The 25,433-nt window shown below is 40.8% G+C and overlaps 2 protein-coding genes across 2 annotated transcripts; both read right to left on the reverse strand.

The window, feature by feature from the left end:
* Positions 1–1,115: 1,115 nt before the first annotated feature.
* Positions 1,116–20,758, reverse strand: LOC306919824 (protocadherin gamma-A5-like; the record flags this gene model as incomplete). Its single annotated transcript, XM_079496374.1, has 7 exons — positions 1,116–1,124; positions 1,225–1,329; positions 2,233–2,307; positions 4,270–4,712; positions 11,783–11,855; positions 14,636–14,797; positions 18,404–20,758. The coding sequence occupies 7 exons, from the start codon at positions 20,756–20,758 to the stop codon at positions 1,116–1,118; spliced, it is 3,222 nt and encodes a 1,073-aa protein (XP_079352500.1).
* A 458-nt stretch (positions 20,759–21,216) lies between these two features.
* On the reverse strand, positions 21,217–23,580 carry LOC306919835 (protocadherin alpha-3-like; the record flags this gene model as incomplete). The annotated part of the gene is made up of 1 exon (XM_079496385.1): positions 21,217–23,580. One exon carries the CDS (start codon positions 23,578–23,580, stop codon positions 21,217–21,219), a length of 2,364 nt encoding a protein of 787 aa, XP_079352511.1.
* Between the last annotated feature and the right edge of the window lie 1,853 nt (positions 23,581–25,433).

Here is a 25,433-nt window from a genome sequence, read left to right on the forward strand (position 1 = left end):
TACTCACTCACTCACTCACTCAGATGAGTGTTTTTATTGTGAAAGGGTACCGCCACCACGCGATATTATGAAATATTGCACGAATACATGTTACCTTACTTTCATGATTCATATTTCAGAGTTTAACTTCACAACATAAGAAAATAATATAAGATTTAAGAAAAAGTATCAAATTTAACAGATACCTAAATGTCAAACGTAATTCTGAGTGTTTCATGACGTTAGCCAAACCTAAATATGCGACCAGATATGAACACTATTTCAGCACCATGGATAGCGATATAAATGTTTTGACTGTTTTTACAGAGTATGCATTCAAAATATGTTGTCTGCATGCATGACAATCAAAGTTGTATTCCACAATGGTGCAAAGAAAGCACAACTTGAAGCAAATGTTATTGAATTAAATCCATTGCCAATGAAATTGCACAATGTGGAATAGCCTGAGTTAATTGCTTAAATGACAACACGACATCCTTGCGGGTCAGTATTTTACACTCTGAAAGTTAAGTTTACCACTCAGTCCCTATGCAAATAGGGTGCAACCCGGCCATACCATGGCCACATCAGGTTTTGCTATATGTCTTGAGACTTAACTTTAAAAATGTCACATTACAATAGCTATAAAAAAAAAAAGAAAACATGTCTTACCTCTCCAGATGCACGCCTCCTATCAGAGACTACTAGAGTATTCCCATTGCTGCCTGGAACTATAGTAGAACCTATACTCATTCTGGGTCCAACTAACATGTACCGTCTGTCTCCGGATCTGTACTGGATGCTGTGGCACAATGTCCCGTCGTAATTTGTCTCTTGTAAACACTTGGAGGAATAGGCTGTAGGTTTGGAGCACTGCATTGCAACCAAAACGATAATACTTATGAGGAAAAGTACTGAAACTGAGCCTAAAGTTATGATCAGATAAAATGTCACATTATTCTCCTCTTCGTCTTTTGTAGACCCTTTAACATCAGAAGCTGCAAAAGCCTCTTTGGGTTCCACTACTTTGACAATTACAGTAGCTGTTGCTGAGAGTGAAACGTTTCCATTGTCTTTTACCAGTATGACCAGTTTGTGTTCAGCCTCGTCTGTTTCTGTGAATGAACGCAGTGATCTTATCTGTCCTGTATAGCGGTCCAGAGCAAACAGACTGTGGTCAGTAACTTCCTGTAGTGAATATAATAACCAGCCATTATATCCTATATCAGCATCATAGGCTCTCACTTTAGCCACCAAATGTCCTGCGTTCACATTACGTGGAATCTCCTCCACACCTTCAGCAGTACCGTTAGCACTGACTGGATACAAGATGACTGGAGCGTTGTCGTTCTGATCCAGAATGAACACATTCACTGTGACATTATTGCTTAGTGACGGAGTTCCAGTGTCTGTGGCAACAACTTGGAATTTAAACTTTTTCACAGTTTCAAAGTCAAAGTGTTTTACCGCCAATATATCACCGTTTTCGGGATTCATATTCAGAAATGAAGTCATTTTGTTATCTCCCCCATCTCTCTTTATGGAATAAGAAATAATAGCATTATCGCCCTCGTCACGATCAGAGGCCCTTACAGAAAATAATGATGCACCTGGAGTATTGTTCTCAGTGACGTAGAATGTATAGGGGCTCATTAGAAACTCTGGTCTGTTATCATTCATGTCTGATACAACAACACTTATTGTACTTTCAGATGATAAGGCTGGGTCACCTGCGTCTTTTGCAACTATCGTTACATCATATTTGTTTTTCTTCTCTCTGTCAAGCTGAGACTTGGTGACAACAGCGTACATGTTATCCTGTATGGAAGGGGTTAGTGTGAAGGGGACGCCCTCGTTTACATAGCTGACCACCTTTCCATTCAGTCCAGAGTCCGAATCCGTAATACTTATAAGTGCTACAGTTGTTCCTGGTCTTGAATCTTCTGATATTGCGTTCGATAACGATGTCACCTCAATCTCAGGTGCATTGTCATTCATGTCTGTAATCTTTATAGTAACACTTTTATCCGTTCTAAAAGGTAAGGCTCCTTTATCGGATGCTTGGATATCAATCTCGTAACTGTCGTCTAACTCATAGTCTATTTGTCCTTTCACTGTTATTTCTCCTGTGTCTGGTTCAACGTCAAAAAGGTCGCGTACTTTACTATTGACATTTCCAAAAGAATAAACCACCTCCCCGTTTGAACCGTCATCCATATCGGTGGCGTTAACTTGAATGACTGTTGTACCAACTGGTGAGTTCTCATTAAGTGTCGCAGAATATGTGTCTTTTGTGAAAACAGGCATGTTGTCGTTCACATCTAAAACATCAATTAATAACACTACAGTCCCTGATTTTGGAGGCTTTCCCCCATCCATGGCTGTAAGTAGTAGTTGATGACTATTAGACGTTTCTCTATCAAGTGGGCTTTGTAAATGTAAAATAGGGATCTTACCATCTTTGCCCCGATCCTTCACCTCTAACCTAAAATGATTATTGCGACTCAATTTATACTGCTGAATAGAATTGACACCACCATCAGGGTCGCGGGCAGCATGCAATTGAAATGTTGCTCCTGGTAAGGTGGACTCTGAGATCTCAAGCCTTTTCTCTTTGTCTGGGAAGCTGGGCGAGTGATCATTAACATCCAATATCTCCACGGCAACATAATGGATCTCCAAGGGGTTCTCCAACACGGTTTTAAGATTGATCAAGCATACACTGGTCCGCTCGCATATTTCCTCTCTGTCTATAATGCGGTTCACATAAAGGATACCATCGTTTTCATTTACACTGAAAAGCGGCTCGGTGGAGCCAGACACGATGCGAAATCCTCTGTCCCGCAAAATATGCACATCTATTCCCAAATCCTTAGCTATATTCCCAATTGCAGTTCCTTGTTTAAGCTCTTCGGATATAGTGTATCTTATCTGTGCAGAGGCCTCGCCAACGAACAACCCAAACACGATAATAAAGGCAACCCACTGCCATGGCAATCGCAATGTCCCTTGTCCTCTTTGTTTCATCTTCTGGGTTAAAAGCACATTTCCAAGTAAACGTGAATTGATATAATGTGTTTGTCCATCACCTATGCGAGGAAATCATCCTAATAGTGTACCAGATGACAACGACAACTAGAGTTGAAACGGTATTCCAAAGATAACAAAATTGAATGTATTCCTCAGTGAAAGGGCGGACTCAAACGAGTGGCTTAATTTTAGCCTAGTAGTGCCACCATGCGATTCCAGCACACACCCTTTAGGTTAGATATACGGTGTGTGTGTGTGTGTGTGTGTGTGTGTGTGTGTGTGTGTGTGTGTGTGTGTGTGTGTGTGTGTGTGTGTGTGTGTGTGTGTGTGTGTGTGTGTGTGCCTACAATATCAGGATTTAGATCTTCTGAAATCAGGAATTGGTATTTTCACCAGTTATAATTTAACTAGCCTATACCCATCTAAAATATGTATTATATAAAGGGGGGAAAACATTTCAAATGTCGTTTTTGACGTTTTTGATTTGTAGTTCTTACATTTGACAAAGGTCTATTTAGCCTTCATTAGGAACACGTCAGAACCATGGACAGCGAACTTGACCATGCAGTCAAGATAGATATGAGCAAAGGACCTTAAAGGGATATTTCACTTTAAAATATTCATTGTAGTCTATTCAGGCTGTTGTGAACACTCCAGACATTTTTTTGAAGTTGCTCAATTCAGTTGGCATATTTATACATTTGGTATTAATTTTATCAGACACGCCCCCTTCCTATAGAAACCCATTGTAACTTCAAACTCACTTTTACGTTTTTTAACCATGATAGATAAGAGCGCCCCTCACTTCACACGGGTGTGATTTTTAAGTGAAATATCCCTTAAAGCACCACAACATGTAACATCACTACAAAAGTAAAATACACATTAGGTGAAAATAGGTCTTACCTCTCCGGACACACGCCTCCTGTCAGATACCACTAGAGTATTCCCATTGCTTCCTGGAACTATAGTAGAACCTATACTCATTCTGGGTCCAACTAACATGTAGCGCTTGTCTCCAGATCTGTATTGGATGCTGTGGCACATTGTCCCATCATAATTGGTGTCCTGTGAATACTTAGAAGAATACTCTATAGGTTTGGAGCACTGCATTAATATCAAAACGATTATACTGATGAGAAAAAGTGTGGACACTGAGCCCAAAGTTATAATCAGATAAAAGGCCACATTGTTCTCCTCTTCATCCCTCACAGAACTTTTAACATCAGTAGCAGAAAACGCCTCTTTGGGTTCCATTACTTTCACAATGACAGTAGCTGTTGCTGAGAGTGAAACGTTTCCATTGTCTTTTACCAGTATGACCAGTTTATGTTCAGCCTCATCAGTTTCTGTGAATGAGCGAAGTGTTCTTATCTGTCCTGTATAACGGTCCAAAGCAAACAGACTGTGGTCACTAACTTCCTGCAGTGAATATAATAACCAGCCATTATATCCTATATCAGCATCATATGCTCTCACTTTAGCCACTAAATGTCCTGGGTTCACATTACGAGGAATCTCCTCCACACCTTCAGCAGTACCGTTAGCACTGACTGGATACAAGATGACTGGAGCGTTGTCGTTCTGATCCAGAATGTACATATTCACTGTGACATTGCTGCTTAGTGATGGAGTTCCAGAGTCTGTGGCAACAATTTGGAACTGAAATGTCTTCAGAGTCTCAAAATCAAAGCCATTTGATGCTGAAATGATTCCATTATCAGAATTTATATTAAGGAAAGGTGTCATGTGGTTTTGTTTGCCTTCTCCCCGAACAATGTGGTATGAGATAGCAGCATTTTCATTCAAGTCTTTGTCAGAAGCTGTTACAGAGAATATAGCAGAACCAGGGGCATTATTTTCTAATATGTAAAATTCATATGGACTTTGAGAGAACACTGGCCTGTTGTCATTTACATCTGATATCTGAATGCTTAGCGGTTTGACATTGGAGAGTGGAGGCTGGCCACAGTCAGAAGCCTTTATTGTAAACTCATAATGTGAAACTAACTCTCTATCCAATGGCTCTTTTGTGACAACAGAATAGACATTTTCTTTGTATGAGGGTTTCAACTCAAATGGCACATTCTCCAATATACTGGATATGACTTTACCATTAAGACCAAAGTCTTTATCTGTAACACTGATAAGAGAAATAACTGTCCCTGGTTTAGAGTCTTCAGGCACTGTATTCAACAGTGAAGTCACCTCTATCTCTGGTTTGTTATCATTTACATCTTTTATTTTTATAATTACCCTACATTCAGTGGACATAGGAGGCTGGCCTTTATCAGATGCTTCAATATTCAGTCTATACACCTCACTTTCTTCGAAATCAATTGGCCCTTTAACACGTATTTCCCCTGTTATGCTATTCAATTGGAAAAGCTCATATACTTGTTTCTTGGGATTTCTCCCAAGTGTATATTCTACATCCCCATTTGAACCAGAGTCTGCATCAGATGCGTTGATTACTAATACGACCATTCCAATATTAGCATTTTCTTCTATAGTGGCTGCGTACACATCTTGGCCACACACTGGTTGGTTATCATTAATATCTAGCACTACAACAGTAACGTTCAAAGTACCTGATTTTGGTGGATTACCGCCATCTAATGCTGTTAGCTGTAATGCATGATTAGTATTCTGTTCCCTGTCCAGGGCTTTCTGTAAAACAAGAACAGGGACCTTTTCTCCTTCTCCGCCATCCCTAATCTCTAAATGGAAATGTTCATTTTGACTTAATCTGTATGTACGAACAGAATTCTGTCCGGCGTCCAAATCTCTGGCAGGATGAAGTTCAAATCTTGCCCCAGGTAACTTATTTTCCGCTAATCTTATTTCCACATTTGAGTCGGAAAATGTGGGCGAATTGTCATTAATATCTGTTATTTCCACTCCAACATAATGGATTTCCAAGGGGTTTTCCACAACCATTTTTAGATCAACTGCACAGGCGCCGTTACCATCACAGAGCGCCTCTCTGTCAACGTATTTGCGGACAAGCAATAACCCATTGTTCTGGTTTACCTCGAATATGTCGTCCTCAGACCCAGAGACAATTCGAAAACGCCTCTCTTTCAAAGTGCTGACATCAAGTCCCAAATCCTTGGCAACGTTTCCAACAACGGATCCCACTTTTACTTCCTCTGGAATAGCATATCTAATTTGACCTGAAACCGGCTCCGAGAAACACAGTAGCAGGGACAAACACAGAGAAGCCCACCCGTACTCCATTCTGCGCCTTTGTCCCCCTTCACAATAATGTGCACCAAACTCGGCCCTCGATACGTTCCTGTCGATTATAGGTATTCCACAGATTTGATAACCGTCATATTTCCTAGCTGGATAAGGTACAATTGCTGTACTTCAAAATGCAAGCGAGTATTATCTGTTCGTTTCCACGTGAAATGACTTGACTCTCCGAGAGGGGCAGGGCCTTCTGCTGAATGCACAGCCCTTGTTTCCGATGTAACACTGACACCACATGGAACAAGTGTGGTAAAGCCACTTCAACAAATAAGAATCAAAGTATGCAACAACCAGAATTAGATCAACAACTTCTACTGTTATAACGGATTTCAGCACCACGGAGAGCGACAAAGCAAAAGAGCACATGGTCAGAATGTCTGGTATTTTATGCAGGCCATGTATGGCAAGCCGTTTTAACATTTAATAGCTAGACTGGATATGTATTCCAGATATCTGTAATTCAGTTCAATTTTGACTAGGAGAAATTCAATTCTAGATATCTTGAAATACTATTTCTACTAGTAAGAATGTATTAATGGATATCTTTAATTACAATTATGACTATGTGAGATTGCAGTTTTGACTTGGAGAAACATGGTTTAGGAGGTTGGTTTGATTAAATGTTAAAACGGCTTGCCAGATAAGCATTTCATGTCATGAAAGGTGCTATACAAATTAAATGTAGTATTATTATTATTATTATTATTATTATTAGTAGTAGTAGTAGTAGTAGTATTACCCATTGAAACTGCACATATATTGTTATTGAACCACAAGCCACTGAGACAATATTGAAACAGGTCTTACCTCTCCAGATGTTCGCCTCCTGTCAGAGACTACTAGAGTATTCCCATTGCTTCCTGGAACTATAGTAGAGCCTATACTCATTCTGGGTCCAACTAACATGTACCGTCTGTCTCCAGATCTGTACTGGATGCTGTGGCACAGTGTTCCGTCATAATTTGCGTCTTGCAATTGCTTGGAGGAAAAGTCCGTGGATTTGGAGCACTGCATTACGATCAACACAGTGATACTGATGAGAAAAAGTGTTGAAACTGAGCCCAAAGTTATGATCAGATAAAACGCCACATTGTTCTCCTCTTCATCTTTTGCTGCACCTTTAACATCAGAAGCAGCAAAAGCCTCTTTAGGTTCCACAACCTTGACAATCACAGTAGCTGTTGCTGAGAGTGAAACATTTCCATTGTCTTTTACCAGTATGACCAGTTTATGTTCAGCCTCGTCTGTCTCTGTGAATGAGCGAAGTGTTCTTATCTGTCCTGTATAGCGGTCCAAAGCAAACAGACTGTGGTCAGTAACTTCCTGCAGTGAATATAATAACCAGCCATTATATCCTATATCAGCATCATAGGCTCTCACTTTAGTCACTAAATGTCCTGTGTTCACATTACGAGGAATCTCCTCCACACCTTCAGCAGTACCGTTAGCACTGACTGGATACAAGATGACTGGAGCGTTGTCGTTCTGATCCAGAATGAACACGTTTACTGTGACATTGCTGATCAGTGGTGGAGTTCCAGAGTCAGTAGCCACTACTTGGAATTTAAATGTTTTCATAATTTCAAAGTCAAAACTTTTCAGGGCTGAAATGTGTCCATTATCAGAATTAACATTCAGAAAAGAGGTCATATCATTCTGGTTTCCTTCTCTAACAATGTGGTATGCAATTATTGCATTTTCATTCATGTCATTATCTGAGGCGCTTACCGAAAATATCGATGTACCAGCGGCATTATTTTCCAGCAGGTACAGCTCTAAAGGATTGTGGGGAAATTGTGGACTGTTGTCATTTACATCTGATATTTCAATACTTAGAGTTTTCAATGTGGACAAAGGCGGCTGGCCGCAATCTGTTGCCGTAATTGTTATATCATAATGCGATACTGCCTCTCGATCCAAGTGTCCTTTAGTGACAACTGAATACATGTTCTCCTTATATGCTGGTTTTAACTCAAAAGGCACGCCTTGGGATATGGCAGAGATAATCTTTCCGTTGACCCCAGAGTCTTTATCTGTCACACTGATGAGAGAAATAACTGTGCCAGGCTTTGATTCTTCTGACACTATATTTGAAAGTGATGTCACTTCTATCTCTGGCCTATTATCATTTACGTCCGTTATCTTTATTATGACTCTACACTCTACTGTTAATGGAGGTTGCCCTTTGTCTGAGGCCTCGATATCTAGTTTATAAACTTCGTTATCCTCAAAGTCCACTTCTCCTTTAACTCTAATCTCTCCTTTTAATTTGTCCAATTCAAAAATGTCGTATACCTTTCTCCTCATTGTTTTGCCTAGACTGTATTCAACTTCGCCGTTAGCCCCTTCATCTGGATCAGTTGCATTCACTTGGAACACAGCCGTTCCGATTGGAATATTTTCTTGTATCTGAATGTGATACGTATCTTGACTAAAGACAGGTCGATTATCATTACTATCCAGCACAATGACTGACACATTTAAAATACCCGATCTTTGAGGTTTACCTCCGTCAACTGCTGTAACCACTAGCATGTGTGTGTTATCTTGCTCCCTGTCTAATGACTTTTTCAACACTAAAAATGGCTTTTTATCGTCATCACTTTGTCGAATATCTATTTCAAAGTGATCATTGGCCGTTAATGTATACGTGCGGATTGAATTCATCCCAGCATCGGGATCACGGGCAGCGTGGAGCTGAAATCGTGTTCCTGGAGACGTGTGTTCAGCTATTTCAATTTCTTGCACCTTTTCTGGAAAACTAGGCGCGTGATCATTAACGTCGGTAATTTCAACACCAACGTAGTGTATTTCCAGGGGATTTTCGACCACAATTTTTAGCTCCATCAGACAAACACTACTACCTTCACAAAGGTCCTCTCTATCGAGAGTCTTATGGATATACAACGCGCCATTATTCCTATTTACCACAAAAAGAGAGTCCTTAGATCCAGTGACAATACGAAAACGTCGGTTAGTCAAAGAAGTGACGTCTAGCCCAAGATCCTTGGCAATATTTCCAACAATGGATCCTTCTTTCGCCTCCTCGGGAATAGTATATCTTATCTGAGCCGAAACCTGTTCTCCGAGGGAGACTAACAAAGAGAAATGAAAAACAATCCGCCAATACTCCCTTCTGCGCTTTAGGTAGCTGATCTCCATTGTCGTTTAAACGAATACAAATAGAAAATACATAAATGAGTTATTAATATTGGCAAATTCCCCAGCCAAAGTGGATCATATTTACAAAGCAAAAAACCGGACTGCTTCGAATCTAATGCTTGGCTCAAATCTGCATGTGCACCTTCTGCCCCCGGGACAGAACAAAAAAAGAATCCCGAAAAGGGAGGGCCAATTCAGACTAGAGTTTTTTGATAAAGCACTGACACCCAGAGGAAAAAATATACACGCCAGAAGATGAATGTATTGTAGTCCTAAAGCAGCAACAGGCTATAAACCAAACAACACAAGAGACGGTCGCGGCCACACAGCCAACTCAAGGTATGGCCACTGAGTCAACTTGGGGACCCAACGCAGCTCCTCCAAGGAAAAAAAACAAATTAACGGAGCTGAACGTGAATCCCCCCCACCGCCCACCCCTTTTTTCCCCCTCACTGTATATGTTTCTTTTCCCTTTTTACCTCCTTTATGATGAATTCCTGTTCTGTCTATAGAAGTGTCTATTTGTACGTCCCTAAATGTTTTGATGATTTGAACATGGTGGACCCTATTGGAAACAAGTGTAATGCTTAATTGGGTCGTCCACTCACAGTTAACAGCCTTTGTATTGAGTTTGTGCTTGAAATGTACTGTAATTCTGCAAACTTTTAATAAATTCTTCAATCAATCAATCAAAAGGCTGCAAAGTAAAACATTTCACCGTGCAGCGTTACTATTGAAACACACATTAGTTTGTTGCAAGTTGCAACACTGACGCACACACACACCACGTGCACACTCACACACGTGCACACACACACGTGCACACACACACACACACACACACACACGTGCACACACACACACACACACACACACACACACACACACACACACACACACACACACACACACACACACACACACACACACACACACACACACACACACACACACACACACACACAGAAGAAAATGCAGCGAGTTTCAAAACAGAGTTCAGCACCATGGACAGAGAGTGTGTGTGTTGTGTGTGTGTGTGTGTGTGTGTGTGTGTGTGTGTGTGTGTGTGTGTGTGTGTGTGTGTGTGTGTGTGTGTGTGTGTGTGTGTGTGTGTGTGTGTGTGTGTGTGTGTGTGTGTGTGACATGATTGGTGCACTGCACAGACTCATATGCGTTTATGAATGAATGATCTTACCCGAAAAGGGAGGGCCAACTCAGACTAGAGTTTTTTGATAAAGCACTGACACCCAGAGGAAAAAATATACACGCCAGAAGATGAATGTAGTCCTAAAGCAGCAACAGGCTATAAACCATAGGCTGCAAAGTAAAACATTTCACCGTGCAGCGTTACTATTGAAAAACACATTAGTTTGTTGCAAGTTGCAACACTGACACACACACACACACACACACACACACACACACACACACACACACACACACACACACACACACACACACACACACACACACACACACACACACACACACACACACACAGAAGAAAATGCAGCGAGTTTCAAAACAGAGTTCAGCACCATGGACAGAGAGAGAGTGTGTGTGTGTGTGTGTGTGTGTGTGTGTGTGTGTGTGTGTGTGTGTGTGTGTGTGTGTGTGTGTGTGTGTGTGTGTGTGTGTGTGTGTGTGTGTGTGTGTGTGTGTGTGTCAGTGTTGCAACTTGCAACACTGACACACTGACATGATTGGTGCACTGCACAGACTCATATGCGTTTATGAATGAATGATCTTACCTCTCCAGATGCACGCCTCCTGTCAGACACCACTAGTGTATTTCCATTGCTTCCTGGAACTATAGTAGAGCCTATACTCATTCTGGGTCCAACTAACATGTATCGTCTGTCTCCAGATCTGTACTGGATGCTGTGACACAGTGTCCCGTCATAATTTGCATCTTGCAATTGCTTGGAGGAATAGTCTGTGGATTTGGAGCACTGCATTACGATCAACACAGTGATACTGATGAGAAAAAGTGTTGAAACTGAGCCCAAAGTTAATATCAGATAAAACGCAACATTGTTTTCCTCTTCATCTTTTGCTGCACCTTTAACATCAGAAGCTGCAAAAGCCTCTTTAGGCTCAACAACCTTAATAATCACAGTAGCTGTTGCTGAGAGTGAAACATTTCCATTGTCTTTTACTAGTATGACCAGTTTATGTTCAGCGTCGTCTGTCTCTGTGAATGAGCGAAGTGTTCTTATCTGTCCTGTATAGCGGTCCAAAGCAAACAGACTGTGGTCAGTAACTTCCTGTAGTGAATATAATAACCAGCCATTATATCCTATATCAGCATCATAGGCTCTCACTTTAGTCACTAAATGTCCTGGGTTCACATTACGTGGAATCTCCTCCACACCTTCAGCAGTACCGTTAGCACTGACTGGATACAAGATGACTGGGGCGTTGTCGTTCTGATCCAAAATGAACACGTTCACTGTGACATTACTACTTAGTGATGGAGTTCCAGAGTCTGTGGCAACAACTTGAAACTGGAACGTTTTAATAGTTTCAAAGTCGAAACTTTTCAGCGCAGAGATGTGCCCATTATCAGAATTAATATTCAGGAAAGATACCATATGATTTGGACTCCTCTCTCTTCTTACTATATGATAGGATATCGCAGCGTTTTCATTCAAGTCTTCATCAAATGCGCTAACCGAATATATGGATGCACCAGGTGCATTATTCTCTAACAAATACAGTTCGAGAGGATTTTGCTGGAACCGTGGACTGTTGTCGTTCACATCTGATATTTGAATGTTTAGGAGTTTGAGTGAGGAGAGAGGGGGCTGACCAGAGTCAGTTGCTGTTATAGTAAAGTCGAATTGTGATACACTTTCTCTGTCCAACGTTTCTTTTGTCACCAGTGAGTACATATTTTCCTTATATGACGACTTTAATTCAAATGGCACATTATCTGTCAGGCTGCATATAATCTTTCCATTCAGGCCGGAATCAATATCGGTAACGCTAATGAGAGAGATTACAGTCCCTTGTCTTGAATTCTCTAGAACAGCGTTGGATATTGATGTCACTTCTATTTCAGGTGTATTGTCATTGACATCCTCAATCTTTATAATGACTCTACAATCTGTTGTCATCGGAGGTTGGCCCTTGTCAGAAGCTTGGACATCTAATTTATAAACATCAGTGGTCTCGTAGTCAATCTTTCCGTTGACACGAATTTCGCCAGTTTCTTTATCCAGAGAGAACAGCTCTAATATTTTCTGGTTCATATCACTACCAAATGCATACTCAACATCGCCATTAGTTCCCTCGTCCAAGTCTGTTGCTTGCACGCTCATTACAATAGTACCAATATCAACGTTTTCACGCAACATCACTGAATAACCTTCTTTAGAAAAAACGGGTCTGTTATCATTAATATCAAGCACGTTTACGGTAATATTGAGATTTGCTGATTTGTGTGGGGTCCCTCCGTCTATGGCTGTAAGAATCAAACTATGGTTACATTTTTGTTCCCTGTCCAAATGTCTCTGTAAGACTAAAAATGGTATTTTATCCTCTTCCCTGTCTCTAATTTCGAGTTGAAAGTTCTCGTTTTGGCTAAGCGTGTACCGCTGGATAGAATGTATTGCTATATCTGGATCATGGGCACCTGGTAACTGAAATCGTGCTCCTGGTAATGTATTCTCTGCTATTTCAACTACCTTTTCACTCTCTGAAAATGTGGGTGAATGGTCGTTAACATCTGTAATATCCACACTGACATAATGAATTTCAAGTGGATTTTCTACCACAATTTTAATTTCTATTAAACATGCCCCATTGCTGTCACAGAGCTCTTCTCTGTCGATGTTCTTATGGACGTACAATATTCCATTGTTCTGGTTTACCTCCAATAGAGCGTCCTTAGATCCAGACACGATGCGAAACCGCCTATGCACCAAAGTACTAACATCGAGTCCCAGATCCTTGGCAACATTACCAACAACAGTGCCAGCTTTGACCTCTTCTGGAATGGAATATCTTATTTGAGCTGGAACATGTTCCACAAGGCAAAGCAGGAGAGAGAAAAGCAGAACACCACAACAAGACACCATTCTGGCTCTTTGTTCCTTAGTGAAATTATAAAATGCTCCTCAGTAGATTAGTCCCCTCCAAAGATAACAACCGCAGCCGTTAGTGAGGTGAAATTTCATAATTCAGTTTTAACGGTGGTCAAATAATAATATCCAGCTGAAACATGATGTTTCGTAAAAACGCCTTCCTCTCATTCACAACGGAACGAAAACAGCTTCAAAAGGGCAGGGCTTATACAGAAAGGCTGTTCTTTAATATAATGCTGACCCCATCTGGATGCATGGTGCCATTTGTAGAAAGAAAGGCGCACTAAAGTGTTTTAAATTGTTTGATCAACACTTTCCAACACAAAAAATCACACAAAAGATTTGTTGTTGTTGTTGTTGTTGTTATATAGCCTATATTTATTAATTTGAGATACATTAGAGGGGCGAGATTGCATTAAAACGTTTTTAATTACTTTGAAGAACGTATAGCACAATACTTAAAGAGAGAAAGGCTTGCTATTCTCAGTATATTTAACCCAGTGGCTTTGCAATGGACAGAGCGATCATTTATAGACTAAAGTCTATGACACATAAACATCGTATAGGCTACTTTGAATGTATGTGAGTTCTAATTCAAATTCGCTATCAGTTGTTTAAAGTAAGTGGCAGCAGGAGTCTTGTTGTTGTTCATGTTGATAGTTATTTTTTCATAACCATAACAACATTAAAGGGATTTTGTTATAAATCTGCCTGAAAACCGTGAGACCTTTCGTTTTTACGATCTGCAGACAACACAACTGCCGATAGAATTGCATCTTTCCAATTCAAATAAGCAACTGAATTAAGTGAGGGGGCGCTGATCCTTCGCACAGCCCCACACACACACACACACACACACACACACGCGCACACACACACACACACACACACACACACACACACACACACGAAAATGCAGCGAGTTTCAAAACAGAGTTCAGCACCATGGACAGTGTGTGTGTGTGTGTGTGTGTGTGTGTGTGTGTGTGTGTGTGTGTGTGTGTGTGTGTGTGTGTGTGTGTGTGTGTGTGTGTGTGTGTGTGTGTGTGTGTGTGTGTGTGTGTGCGACATGATTGGTGCACTGCACAGACTCATATGCGTTTATGAATGAATGATCTTACCTCTCCAGATGCACGCCTCCTGTCAGAGACCACTAGTGTATTTCCATTGCTTCCTGGAACTATAGTAGAGCCTATACTCATTCTGGGTCCAACTAACATGTACCGTCTGTCTCCAGATCTGTACTGGATGCTGTGACACAGTGTCCCGTCATAATTTGCATCTTGCAATTGCTTGGAGGAATAGTCCGTGGATTTGGAGCACTGCATTACGATCAACACAGTTATACTGATGAGAAAAAGTGTTGAAACTGAGCCCAAAGTTAATATCAAATAAAACGCAACATTGTTTTCCTCTTCATCTTTTGCTGCACCTTTAACATCAGATGCTGCAAAAGCCTCTTTAGGCTCAACAACCTTAATAATCACAGTAGCTGTTGCTGAGAGTGAAACATTTCCATTGTCTTTTACTAGTATGACCAGTTTATGTTCAGCCTCGTCTGTCTCTGTGAATGAACGAAGTGTTCTTATCTGTCCTGTATAGCGGTCCAAAGCAAACAGACTGTGGTCAGTAACTTCCTGTAGTGAATATAATAACCAGCCATTATATCCTATATCAGCATCATAGGCTCTCACTTTAGTCACTAAATGTCCTGGGTTCACATTACGTGGAATCTCCTCCACACCTTCGGCAGTACCGTTAGCACTGACTGGATACAAGATGACTGGAGCGTTGTCGTTCTGATCCAGAATGAACACGTTCACTGTGACATTACTACTTAGTGATGGAGTTCCAGAGTCTGTGGCAACAACTTGAAACTGAAACGTTTTAATAGTTTCAAAGTCGAAACTTTTCAGCGCAGAGATGTGCCCATTATCAGAATTAATATTCAGGAAAGATGCCATATGATTTGGACTCCTCTCTCTTCTTACTATATGATAGGATATCGCAGCGTTTTCATTCAAGTCTTCATCAAATGCGCTAACCGAATATATGGATGCACCAGGTGCATTATTTTCGAACAAATACAATTCGAGAGGATTTTGCTGGAACTGTGGGCTGTTGTCGTTCACATCTGATATTTCAATGTTTAGGAGTTTCAATGAGGAGAGAGGGGGCTGACCAGAGTCAGTTGCTGTGATAGCAAAGTCGTAATGTGATACACTTTCTCTGTCCAACGTTTCTTTTGTCACCAGTGAGTAGATATTTTCCTTATATGACGGCTTTAATTCAAATGGCACATTATCTGTCAGGCTGCATATAATCTTGCCATTCAGGCCGGAATCAATATCGGTAACGCTAATGAGAGAGATTACAGTCCCTTGTCTTGAATTCTCTAGAACAGTGTTGGATATTGATGTCACTTCTATTTCAGGTTTATTGTCATTGACATCCTCAATCTTTATAATGACTCTACAATCTGTTGTCATCGGAGGTTGGCCCTTGTCAGAAGCTTGGACATCTAATTTATAAACATCAGTGGTCTCGTAGTCAATCTTTCCGTTGACACGAATTTCGCCAGTTTCTTTATCCAGAGAGAACAGCTCTAATATTTTCTGGTTCATATCACTACCAAATGCATACTCAACATCGCCATTAGCTCCCTCGTCCAAGTCTGTTGCTTGCACGCTCATTACAACAGTACTAACATCAACGTTTTCACGCAACATCACTGAATAAACTTCTTTGGAAAAAACCGGTCTGTTATCATTAGTATCAAGAACATTTACGGTAATATTGAGATTTGCTGATTTGTGTGGGGTCCCTCCGTCTATGGCTGTAAGAATCAAACTATGGTTACATTTCTGTTCCCTGTCCAAGTGTCTCTGTAAGACTAAAAATGGTATTTTATCCTCTCCCCTGTCTCTAATTTCGAGTTGAAAGTTTTCGTTTTGACTAAGCTTATACCGCTGGATAGAATTAATTGCTATATCTGGATCATGGGCACCCGGTAACTGAAATCGTGCTCCTGGTAACGTATTCTCTGCTATTTCAACTACCTTTTCACTCTCTAAAAATGTGGGCGAATGGTCGTTAACATCTGTAATATCCACACTGACATAATGAATTTCAAGTGGATTTTCTACCACAATTTTAATTTCTATTAAACATGCCACATTGCTGTCACAGAGCTCTTCTCTGTCGATGTTCTTATGGACGTACAATATTCCATTGTTCTGGTTTACCTCCAATAGAGCGTCCTTAGATCCAGACACGATGCGAAACCGCCTATGCACCAAAGTACTAACATCGAGTCCCAGATCCTTGGCAACATTACCAACAACAGTGCCAGCTTTGACCTCTTCTGGAATGGAATATCTTATTTGAGCTGGAACATGTTCCACAAGACAAAGCAGGAGAGAGAAAAGCAGAACACCACAACAAGACACCATTCTGGCTCTTTGTTCCTTAGTGAAATTATAAAATACTCCTCAGTAGATTAGTCCCCTCCAAAGATAACAACCGCAGCCGTTAGTGAGGTGAAATTTCATAATTCAGTTTTAACGGTGGTCAAATAATAATATCCAGCTGAAACATGATGTTTCGTCCAAACGCCTTCCTCTCATTTACAACGGAACGAAAACAGCTTCAAAAGGGCAGGGCTTATACAGAAAGGCTGTTCTTTAATATAATGCTGACCCCATCTGGATGCATGGTGCCATTTGTAGAAAGAAAGGCGCACTAAAGTGTTTTAAACACCAAAAATCACACAAACGATTTGTTGTTATAGCCTATATTTAATAATTTGAGATAAATTAGAGGGGCGAGATTGCATTAAAACGTTTTTAATTACTTTGAAGAACGTATAGCACAATACCTAATTAAAGAGAGAAAGGCTTGCCTATTCTCAGTATAGTTAACCCAGTGGCTTTGCAATGGACAGAGCAATCATGTATAGACTCTGACACATAAACATCGTATAGGCTACTTTGAATGTATGTGAGTTCTAATTCAAATTCGCTATCAATTGTTTAAAGTAGGTGGCAGCAGGAGTCTTGTTGTTGTTCATGTTGATAGTTATTTTTTCATAACCATAACAACATTAAAGGGATTTTGTTTTAAAGCTGCCTGAAAACCGTGAGACCTTTCGTTGTTACGATCTGCAGTGGGCAACCCGGCCTCCGCAGACAACTGCCGATATAATTGCATCTTTCCAATTCAAATAAGCAACTGAATTAAATGAGGGGGAACTGCTCTTTCGCACATCCCAACACACACACACACACACACACACACACACACACACACACACACACACACACACACACACACACACACACACACACACACACACACACACACACACACACACACACAGGTGGCAATATTCATAGAACATTGTGATATTGATTAATTTAATGTAGCCTACTAGATTAAACTGTTAACCTTATATGATTATCACCTGTCCTCCATGACAAACTCATTACAGACTGCCGACTCATGCAAAACTTTTTCAAACATGCCAACTGTGTATGAGTCAACTAGAATACAGTCCATTAAGGAGTTAGCATCTCTGTACACTCGTGAAATATGTGGGTTCTGGTGGAAGCTCTGGGGGGAGACTATAATTACACACACACACACACACACACACACACACACACACACACACACACACACACACACACACACACACACACACACACACACACACACACACACACACACACGCACACGCACACGCACACGCACGCATTTCAGAACCATGGATAGCGAACGTAGCCCCATGCACACATGGTCACAACATACCGATGCATTGGAGTTCAGCACCATGGACAGCACACACGCACGCGCGCACACAGCATTAATTAAAACTGCATAGACCTTACCTCTCCAGACTTGTCCCTCCTGTCAGAGACCACTAGAGTATTTCCATTGCTTCCTGGAACTATAGTAGAACCAATACTCATTCTAGGTCCAACTAACATATATCTCCTGTCTCCAGATCTGTACTGGATGCTGTGGCACAGAGTTCCGTCGTAATTAGCGTCTTGTAATTGCTTTGAGGAATAGTCTGTTGATTTGGAGAACTGCATTACTATCAGCACGATGATACTGATGAGGAAAAGTGTCGAAACTGAGCCCAGAGTGATGATCAAATAAAATGTTACATTATTATCATCCTCATCGTTTGTAACACTTGTAACACCAGAAGCAGCAAAGGCCTCTTTAGGCTCGACAACCTTGACAATCACAGTAGCTGTTGCTGAGAGTGAAACATTTCCATTGTCTTTTACCAGTATGACCAGTTTATGTTCAGCCTCGTCTGTCTCTGTGAATGAACGAAGTGTTCTTATCTGTCCTGTATAGCGGTCCAAACCAAACAGACTGTGGTCAGTAACTTCCTGTAGTGAATATAATAACCAGCCATTATATCCTATATCAGCATCATAGGCTCTCACTTTAGTCACCAAATATCCTGCATTCACATTACGAGGAATCTCCTCCACACCTTCAGCAGTACCGTTAGCACTGACTGGATACAAGATGACTGGAGCGTTGTCGTTCTGATCCAGAATGAAAACCTTCACTGTGACATTGCTGCTTAGTGAAGGAGTTCCAGAGTCCATGGCCACAACTTGAAACTGAAACGTTTTCAAGGATTCAAAGTCGAAACTTTTTAGGGCAGAAATATGTCCATCTGAATTTATATTAAGGAAAGGTGCCATATCGTTACGTCGACCATCTCTAACTATTCGGTAGGACAAAGCAGCATTGTCATTTAAATCTTCATCAGATGCGCTAACAGAAAACATTGACTTGCCAGGCTCATTATTTTCTGTCAGATAGACTTCAATCGGATTATGCAAGAACTCGGGCCTGTTATCATTCACATCCGATACCACAATGCTCAGAGTTTTGAATGTGGACAGGGGCGGTTGACCACAGTCAGTGGCTGTTATAGTGATGTCATAATATGAAACGGACTCTCGGTCCAATTTATGTTTGGTAATTAAAGAATACATGTTGTCTTGGAATGACGGCTTTAACTCAAATGGCACATCATTTGACAGGCTGCATATAACTCTGCCGTTCATTCCCGAGTCCTTGTCTGTAATACTAATTAGAGAAACAACAGCACCCGGCTTTGAATCTTCAGGAACCGTGTTGGATAAAGATGTCACCTCTATTTCAGGTTTGTTGTCATTTAGATCCAGTACTTTGATGATTACTCGACAGTCAGAACTCATTGGAGGCTGGCCCTTGTCCGTAGCATGGACATCTATCTTGTAAACATCAACATTCTCAAAATCAATCTGGCCTTTAACTCGAATTTCTCCAGTGGCTTTATCCAAACTAAATATATCATACATTTGAGGCTCAAGTTCAGTGCCAAATAAGTATTCCACCTCTCCATTTGCACCGTCGTCCTCATCCGTCGCTGTAACGTTCAACACAACTGTTCCAGCCTCAACATTTTCAGGTAGCGTGACGGAGTACACTTCTTGGCTAAATGTTGGGTTGTTGTCGTTTGAATCAAGAACTGTCACTGTAACATTAAGAGTCCCTGATCTCGGTGGGCTTCCGCCGTCAACGGCTGTTAAAATCAGTTTGTGCTCGGACTGCTTTTCCCTATCGAGAGGCTTCTGTAAAACTAAAAATGGTATTTTATCGTCCCCTCTTTCTCGAATTTGCATACTAAAATGTTCGTTGTGGTTCAATTTATACGCGCGCACAGTGTTGAGGGCAACGTCTGGGTCCCTCGCAGCTGGTAACTGGAAACGCTTGCCAGTGACGGTAGACTCAGATATTTCTAACATTTTCTCTTCCTCTTGAAAACTTGGGGAATTATCGTTCACATCTGTTATTTCAACTGCTACGTAGTGTATTTCCAAAGGGTTCTCCACCACCATTTTTAGGTTGATTAAACACGAAGCAATGCTATCGCATAGCTCCTCTCGGTCGACATTTGTGTGGACATAAAGGACCCCATTGTTCTGATTTACCTCAAACAGACCATCATTTGATCCTGACACAATACGGAACCGCCTGTCCGCCAACGAGCTGATTTCAAGTCCCAAATCCTTAGCAACATTTCCAGCAGCGGTTCCCGCTTTTACTTCCTCTGGAATTGAATATTTGATTTGTGCTGAAACCTGCTTTGCGAAAAACAGCAACACCGACAACCTCAGAGCAACGCACCACCAGTACTCCATTCTCCGCTTTTGTCCTTCGGGTTCCATCTTTAAAGACGTCTCCAGGCAAGTCTTTGCCGGAACTCATCAAATACAAATATGTATTATATAAACAAATTCCATGCTTTCAAGGTTAACAAGTAAAAATATGCAAGGCGTCCATAATTATGTTAGAGGTGTCATCTCGTTCTTTTTCCGATGTGAACAATCCCTTCCAGAAAGGGGTAGGGCCAAATCTACAAACTAGACCTTTCGTTATGTGACACACACTGACACCATGTGGATACAATCCTTTACTTACAGAGGCTCTTAAGTGACTAGAATGAAGACAAACTGAGATGGAAAGCAGCAAAAGCGCAACTGAAACGAATACATTTCAGCACCATGGACAGTACTATAGAGCAAATGATGACTTGTGAATGAATATGTGTGTGTGTGTGTGTGTGTGTGTGTGTGTGTGTGTGTGTGTGTGTGTGTGTGTGTGTGTGTGTGTGTGTGTGTGTGTGTTATCTTACCTCACCAGAAGCACGCCTCCTGTCCGGGACCACTAGAGTATTCCCATTGCTTCCTGGAACTATAGTAGAACCTATACTCATTCTGGGTCCAACTAACATGTACCGTCTGTCTCCAGATCTGTACTGGATGCTGTGACACAATGTCCCGTCATAATTTGTCTCTTGTAAATGTTTGGATGAATAGTCTGTAGATTTAGAGCACTGCATTGCAATCAACACAATGATACTGATGAGGAAAAGTACTGAAACTGAGCCCAAAGTTATGATGAGATAAAATGTCACATTGTCATCAACGTCATCTTTCACTGTACTTTTAAAATCAGAAGCTGCAAAAGCCTCTTTAGGCTCCACAACTTTGACAATCACAGTAGCTGTTGCTGAGAGTGAAACGTTTCCATTGTCTTTTACCAGTATGACCAGTTTATGTTCAGCCTCGTCTGTCTCTGTGAATGAACGAAGTGTTCTTATCTGTCCTGTATAGCGGTCCAGAGCAAACAGACTGTGGTCAGTAACTTCTTGCAGTGAATATAATAACCAGCCATTATATCCTATATCAGCATCATAGGCTCTAACTTTGGCCACCAAATGTCCTGCGTTCACATTACGAGGAATCTCCTCCACACCTTCAGCAGTACCGTTAGCACTGACTGGATACAAGATGACTGGAGCGTTGTCGTTCTGATCCAGAATGAACACATTCACTGTGACATTGTTGCTCAGTGGTGGAATTCCAGAGTCTGTGGCAAGAACTTGAAATTTGAAGTTTTTCATAGTTTCAAAGTCTAACATTTTCAGAGCAGAAACAAAGCCGTTATCAGAATTGATATTAAGAAAAGATGTCATATCCTTCTGCGACCCACCGCCTCTTACGATATGATATGAAATTGCAGCATTTTCATTAAAGTCTTTATCAGTAGCACTTACGGAAAATATAGAAGCACCCGGAGCATTGTTTTCAAACAAATAGAGCTCAAATGGATTTTGGGAAAATTCTGGACTATTATCATTCACATCAGATATCTGGACGCTAAGAGTTTTAGTAATAGAGAGAGCAGGCTGACCACAATCAGTCGCTGTTAACGTTATGTCATAATGTGACACAAGTTCTCGGTCTAGGCGTCCCTTTGTGACAAGGGAGTACATGTTCTCCTGAATGGAGGGTTTCAACGCAAATGGGACGTCACCTGAAACTGTACAAATAACTTTACCGTTTACACCTGAGTCTCTGTCTGTTACACTAATGAGAGAGATAACACTCCCGGGCTTTGAATCTTCTGGGACAACTGTGGACAACGACATGACTTCTATATCTGGTTTATTGTCATTCATGTCCACTATGTTTATGATAACTCTACATTCAGCCGTCCACGGAGGAGCGCCTTTATCAGAAGCCTGTACATTCAGCCTGTAAACCGCAGTGTCCTCAAAATCCACATTTCCCTTGAGTCGAATTTCACCTGTTAATTTATCTAACACAAATGTATCGTACACTTTACGTTTTTGTGTTTTGACAAAGCTGTATTCAATTTTACCGTTGGGACCGTCATCCATGTCAGTTGCATTTACCGTGATGATGAGTGCTCCAATTGGGGCATTTTCGTGCAGGCTGACTGTATAAGTGTCATGATTAAACACTGGGCGATTATCATTGGCATCTAATACTGTGACAGTTAAATTAAGACTCCCTGATCTCGATGGATTGCCTCCATCGAGGGCTGTCAATACTAAACTGTGTTCTGCCTTGTGCTCTCTATCTAAATTATTTTTCAGTACTAAAAATGGTATCTTTTCCTCTTCACCATCTCTAACATCAATATCGAAAAAATCATTCTGACTCAACCTGTACACCCGAACAGATAGGACCCCACTATCGGGGTCTCTTGCTGCGTGCATTTGAAAACGGGTACCTGGAGGTATGAGCTCGGACATTTCCAAGTGCTGCTCATTTTCTGGAAAAGTAGGGGAATGGTCGTTAATATCTGTTATTTCAACACCAACGTAATGTATTTCCAACGGGTTTTCCACGACAATTTTGAGGTTTATTACACATGTAGATGTTCCTTCACAGAGTGCCTCGCGGTCCACATTCTTGTCAACATACAAGATTCCGTTGTCTTGATTTAAATGAAACATGGCATCTTTCGAGCCAGACACAATACGAAACCGTCTGTCTGCTAACGTGCTGATGTCAAGTCCTAAATCCTTGGCGACATTTCCAACAACATATCCCACTTTCACTTCTTCTGGAATAGAATATCTCGTCTGACCCAATGAATGCTCCTCGCAAGACAGCAGCAAAAATCCAGCCACCCACCACCAGTACTCCATTCTCCGCCTTTGTTCTCCGTCTCCCATTGTAAAGAAAACACGAACAATTCCCTATAAGAAAATATACACTAATCCCTATAGTTATATGGCATTGAAAATGTGATCCATCTTCGTCTGGAAAATCGTATTATGACCAGGATAAACGGCCAATATCCACTAATTCAATGTCTTACATGTCATTCCTACTCCAGCAAGGCCTATATACAACACAGATATGGGCAGAGCCTAAAACACATCGAAAACATAATCTAGGTCACACTGACACCACATGGTGTGTTTTAACACTTAACAAGGTCCTTGCTGCAAGGATATAGTTTCAAAAAAGAAAAGTTTCAATGGGCAGCCGATTAAAATAATATGAATTGAATTGTAAATTAATTGTAGTGTAATTGTAACCGTCCCAGGAAATTCAAATTAATCTCCAGACGTTCAGTTGTATTTTGGAGTTATATCTTGGTTTATAATATTTTAGTCTTATTATTTTAATATTTCGTTTTTTGTTGCGATTTTGTGATTGACGGCTGGATGTTGGCTGGACACTGATTGCCCTCGCCATTGCAGGTGCGCACGCTGTGTGTGGTCTGCTCCAAGACTAAAGCGTTGTGGAGACAGGCTGTTGAGTTTGACATGGCACATGAAGGGATCTTGTAAAGTTTTTAACATGTTATCATGTTAGCCTTCATACAAATCACGATTTTACTCCAAAATTGCTCCATTTTCTTTTTTTTAAACTTTAAGCGACATTTTTGAATCCCAATTGTCAAACTTGTATTATTGAGATGCATTGGTTGGATTGTTTTAGCTGTTTTATTGTAAAGTGAAAAGAAGCCCATCTAATATTGTCAGTTAAGGGGATTTTGTTGTTGAATATTTGTTCCAACAAGTTAACTTCTGCAAAATTATATATTTCGTTTGAAGAGAATTTATAATATAGACGTGGACAGAAGTAATCTATGGTAGGCTATTTGTTTAATAATTGTCAATGTCATTCTTATTCCATCAAAACGCAAACAGCGCCACCATACAAACATTTGGAAATGTTAATGTTTTACCAATCAGTGGTATCTAGAAATGTAGGCTATAGCCAAGCCGCAACATTTTATCGTGACAATTGGTTTGCAAATATGGCGTGGTTGGATCGCTTCACAAAACCTGGTGCGAAAATGGCACAAAATACAGTCATGAAACAAACATTCAGGGATTTGCTTCCTTAATTGGCAGTCGACATTGAAATTTGGCGCAGATTCCTTTGGATGGATAAAACCAGTTGTTTGCGACTGCGAGATTATCCGTGGACAGACACTCATACTGACTCAAACACTCAAGACAGCTCGACCCCTAGTAAGTTCAGTTCAGCACCACGGACAGCGAAACACGGACTCCAAGTACAAGCAGCCACTTTAAGATAGGATAAGCATCATGGCATTAATAAATCTGTTTTATATATTTTTTCAATGGAAGGGTGTTATTTGTCCAGTGTATCTCTCTAGGCTGTCATTTAGTTCATACTGTACTTGACAAAATGGACACGCCCATGTCGCGCGTTTGATGATGCAACACCGCCACGCTGCTTGCTTTAAATTGGCTGTTGTTGCACAAACCACAAACAGTCGCGTGATTTTGATATAAACTGTTGATTATAGAAATTAGATGATTAGTTAACTTTTAGACAATGGAAGACCTTTTTATAAGTGGTTATAAAGATGATTAGGAAACGTTTAGACAATGGAAGACTCATTTCTAAGTGATTATAATCCAATCCACTAGTTGTGAATGATATATTGAGTAGCCATTAGCCAATAATTATAATTGCTATTAGTAAACAGGGTCATATTTTAATTTTGCATTCACACAGCTTGTACAGTGTGGCTGTGTGCAAC

This window comes from Electrona antarctica, assembly GCF_951216825.1.
Source record: "Electrona antarctica genome assembly, chromosome: 1".
Taxonomy (NCBI): Eukaryota; Metazoa; Chordata; class Actinopteri; order Myctophiformes; family Myctophidae; genus Electrona; species Electrona antarctica.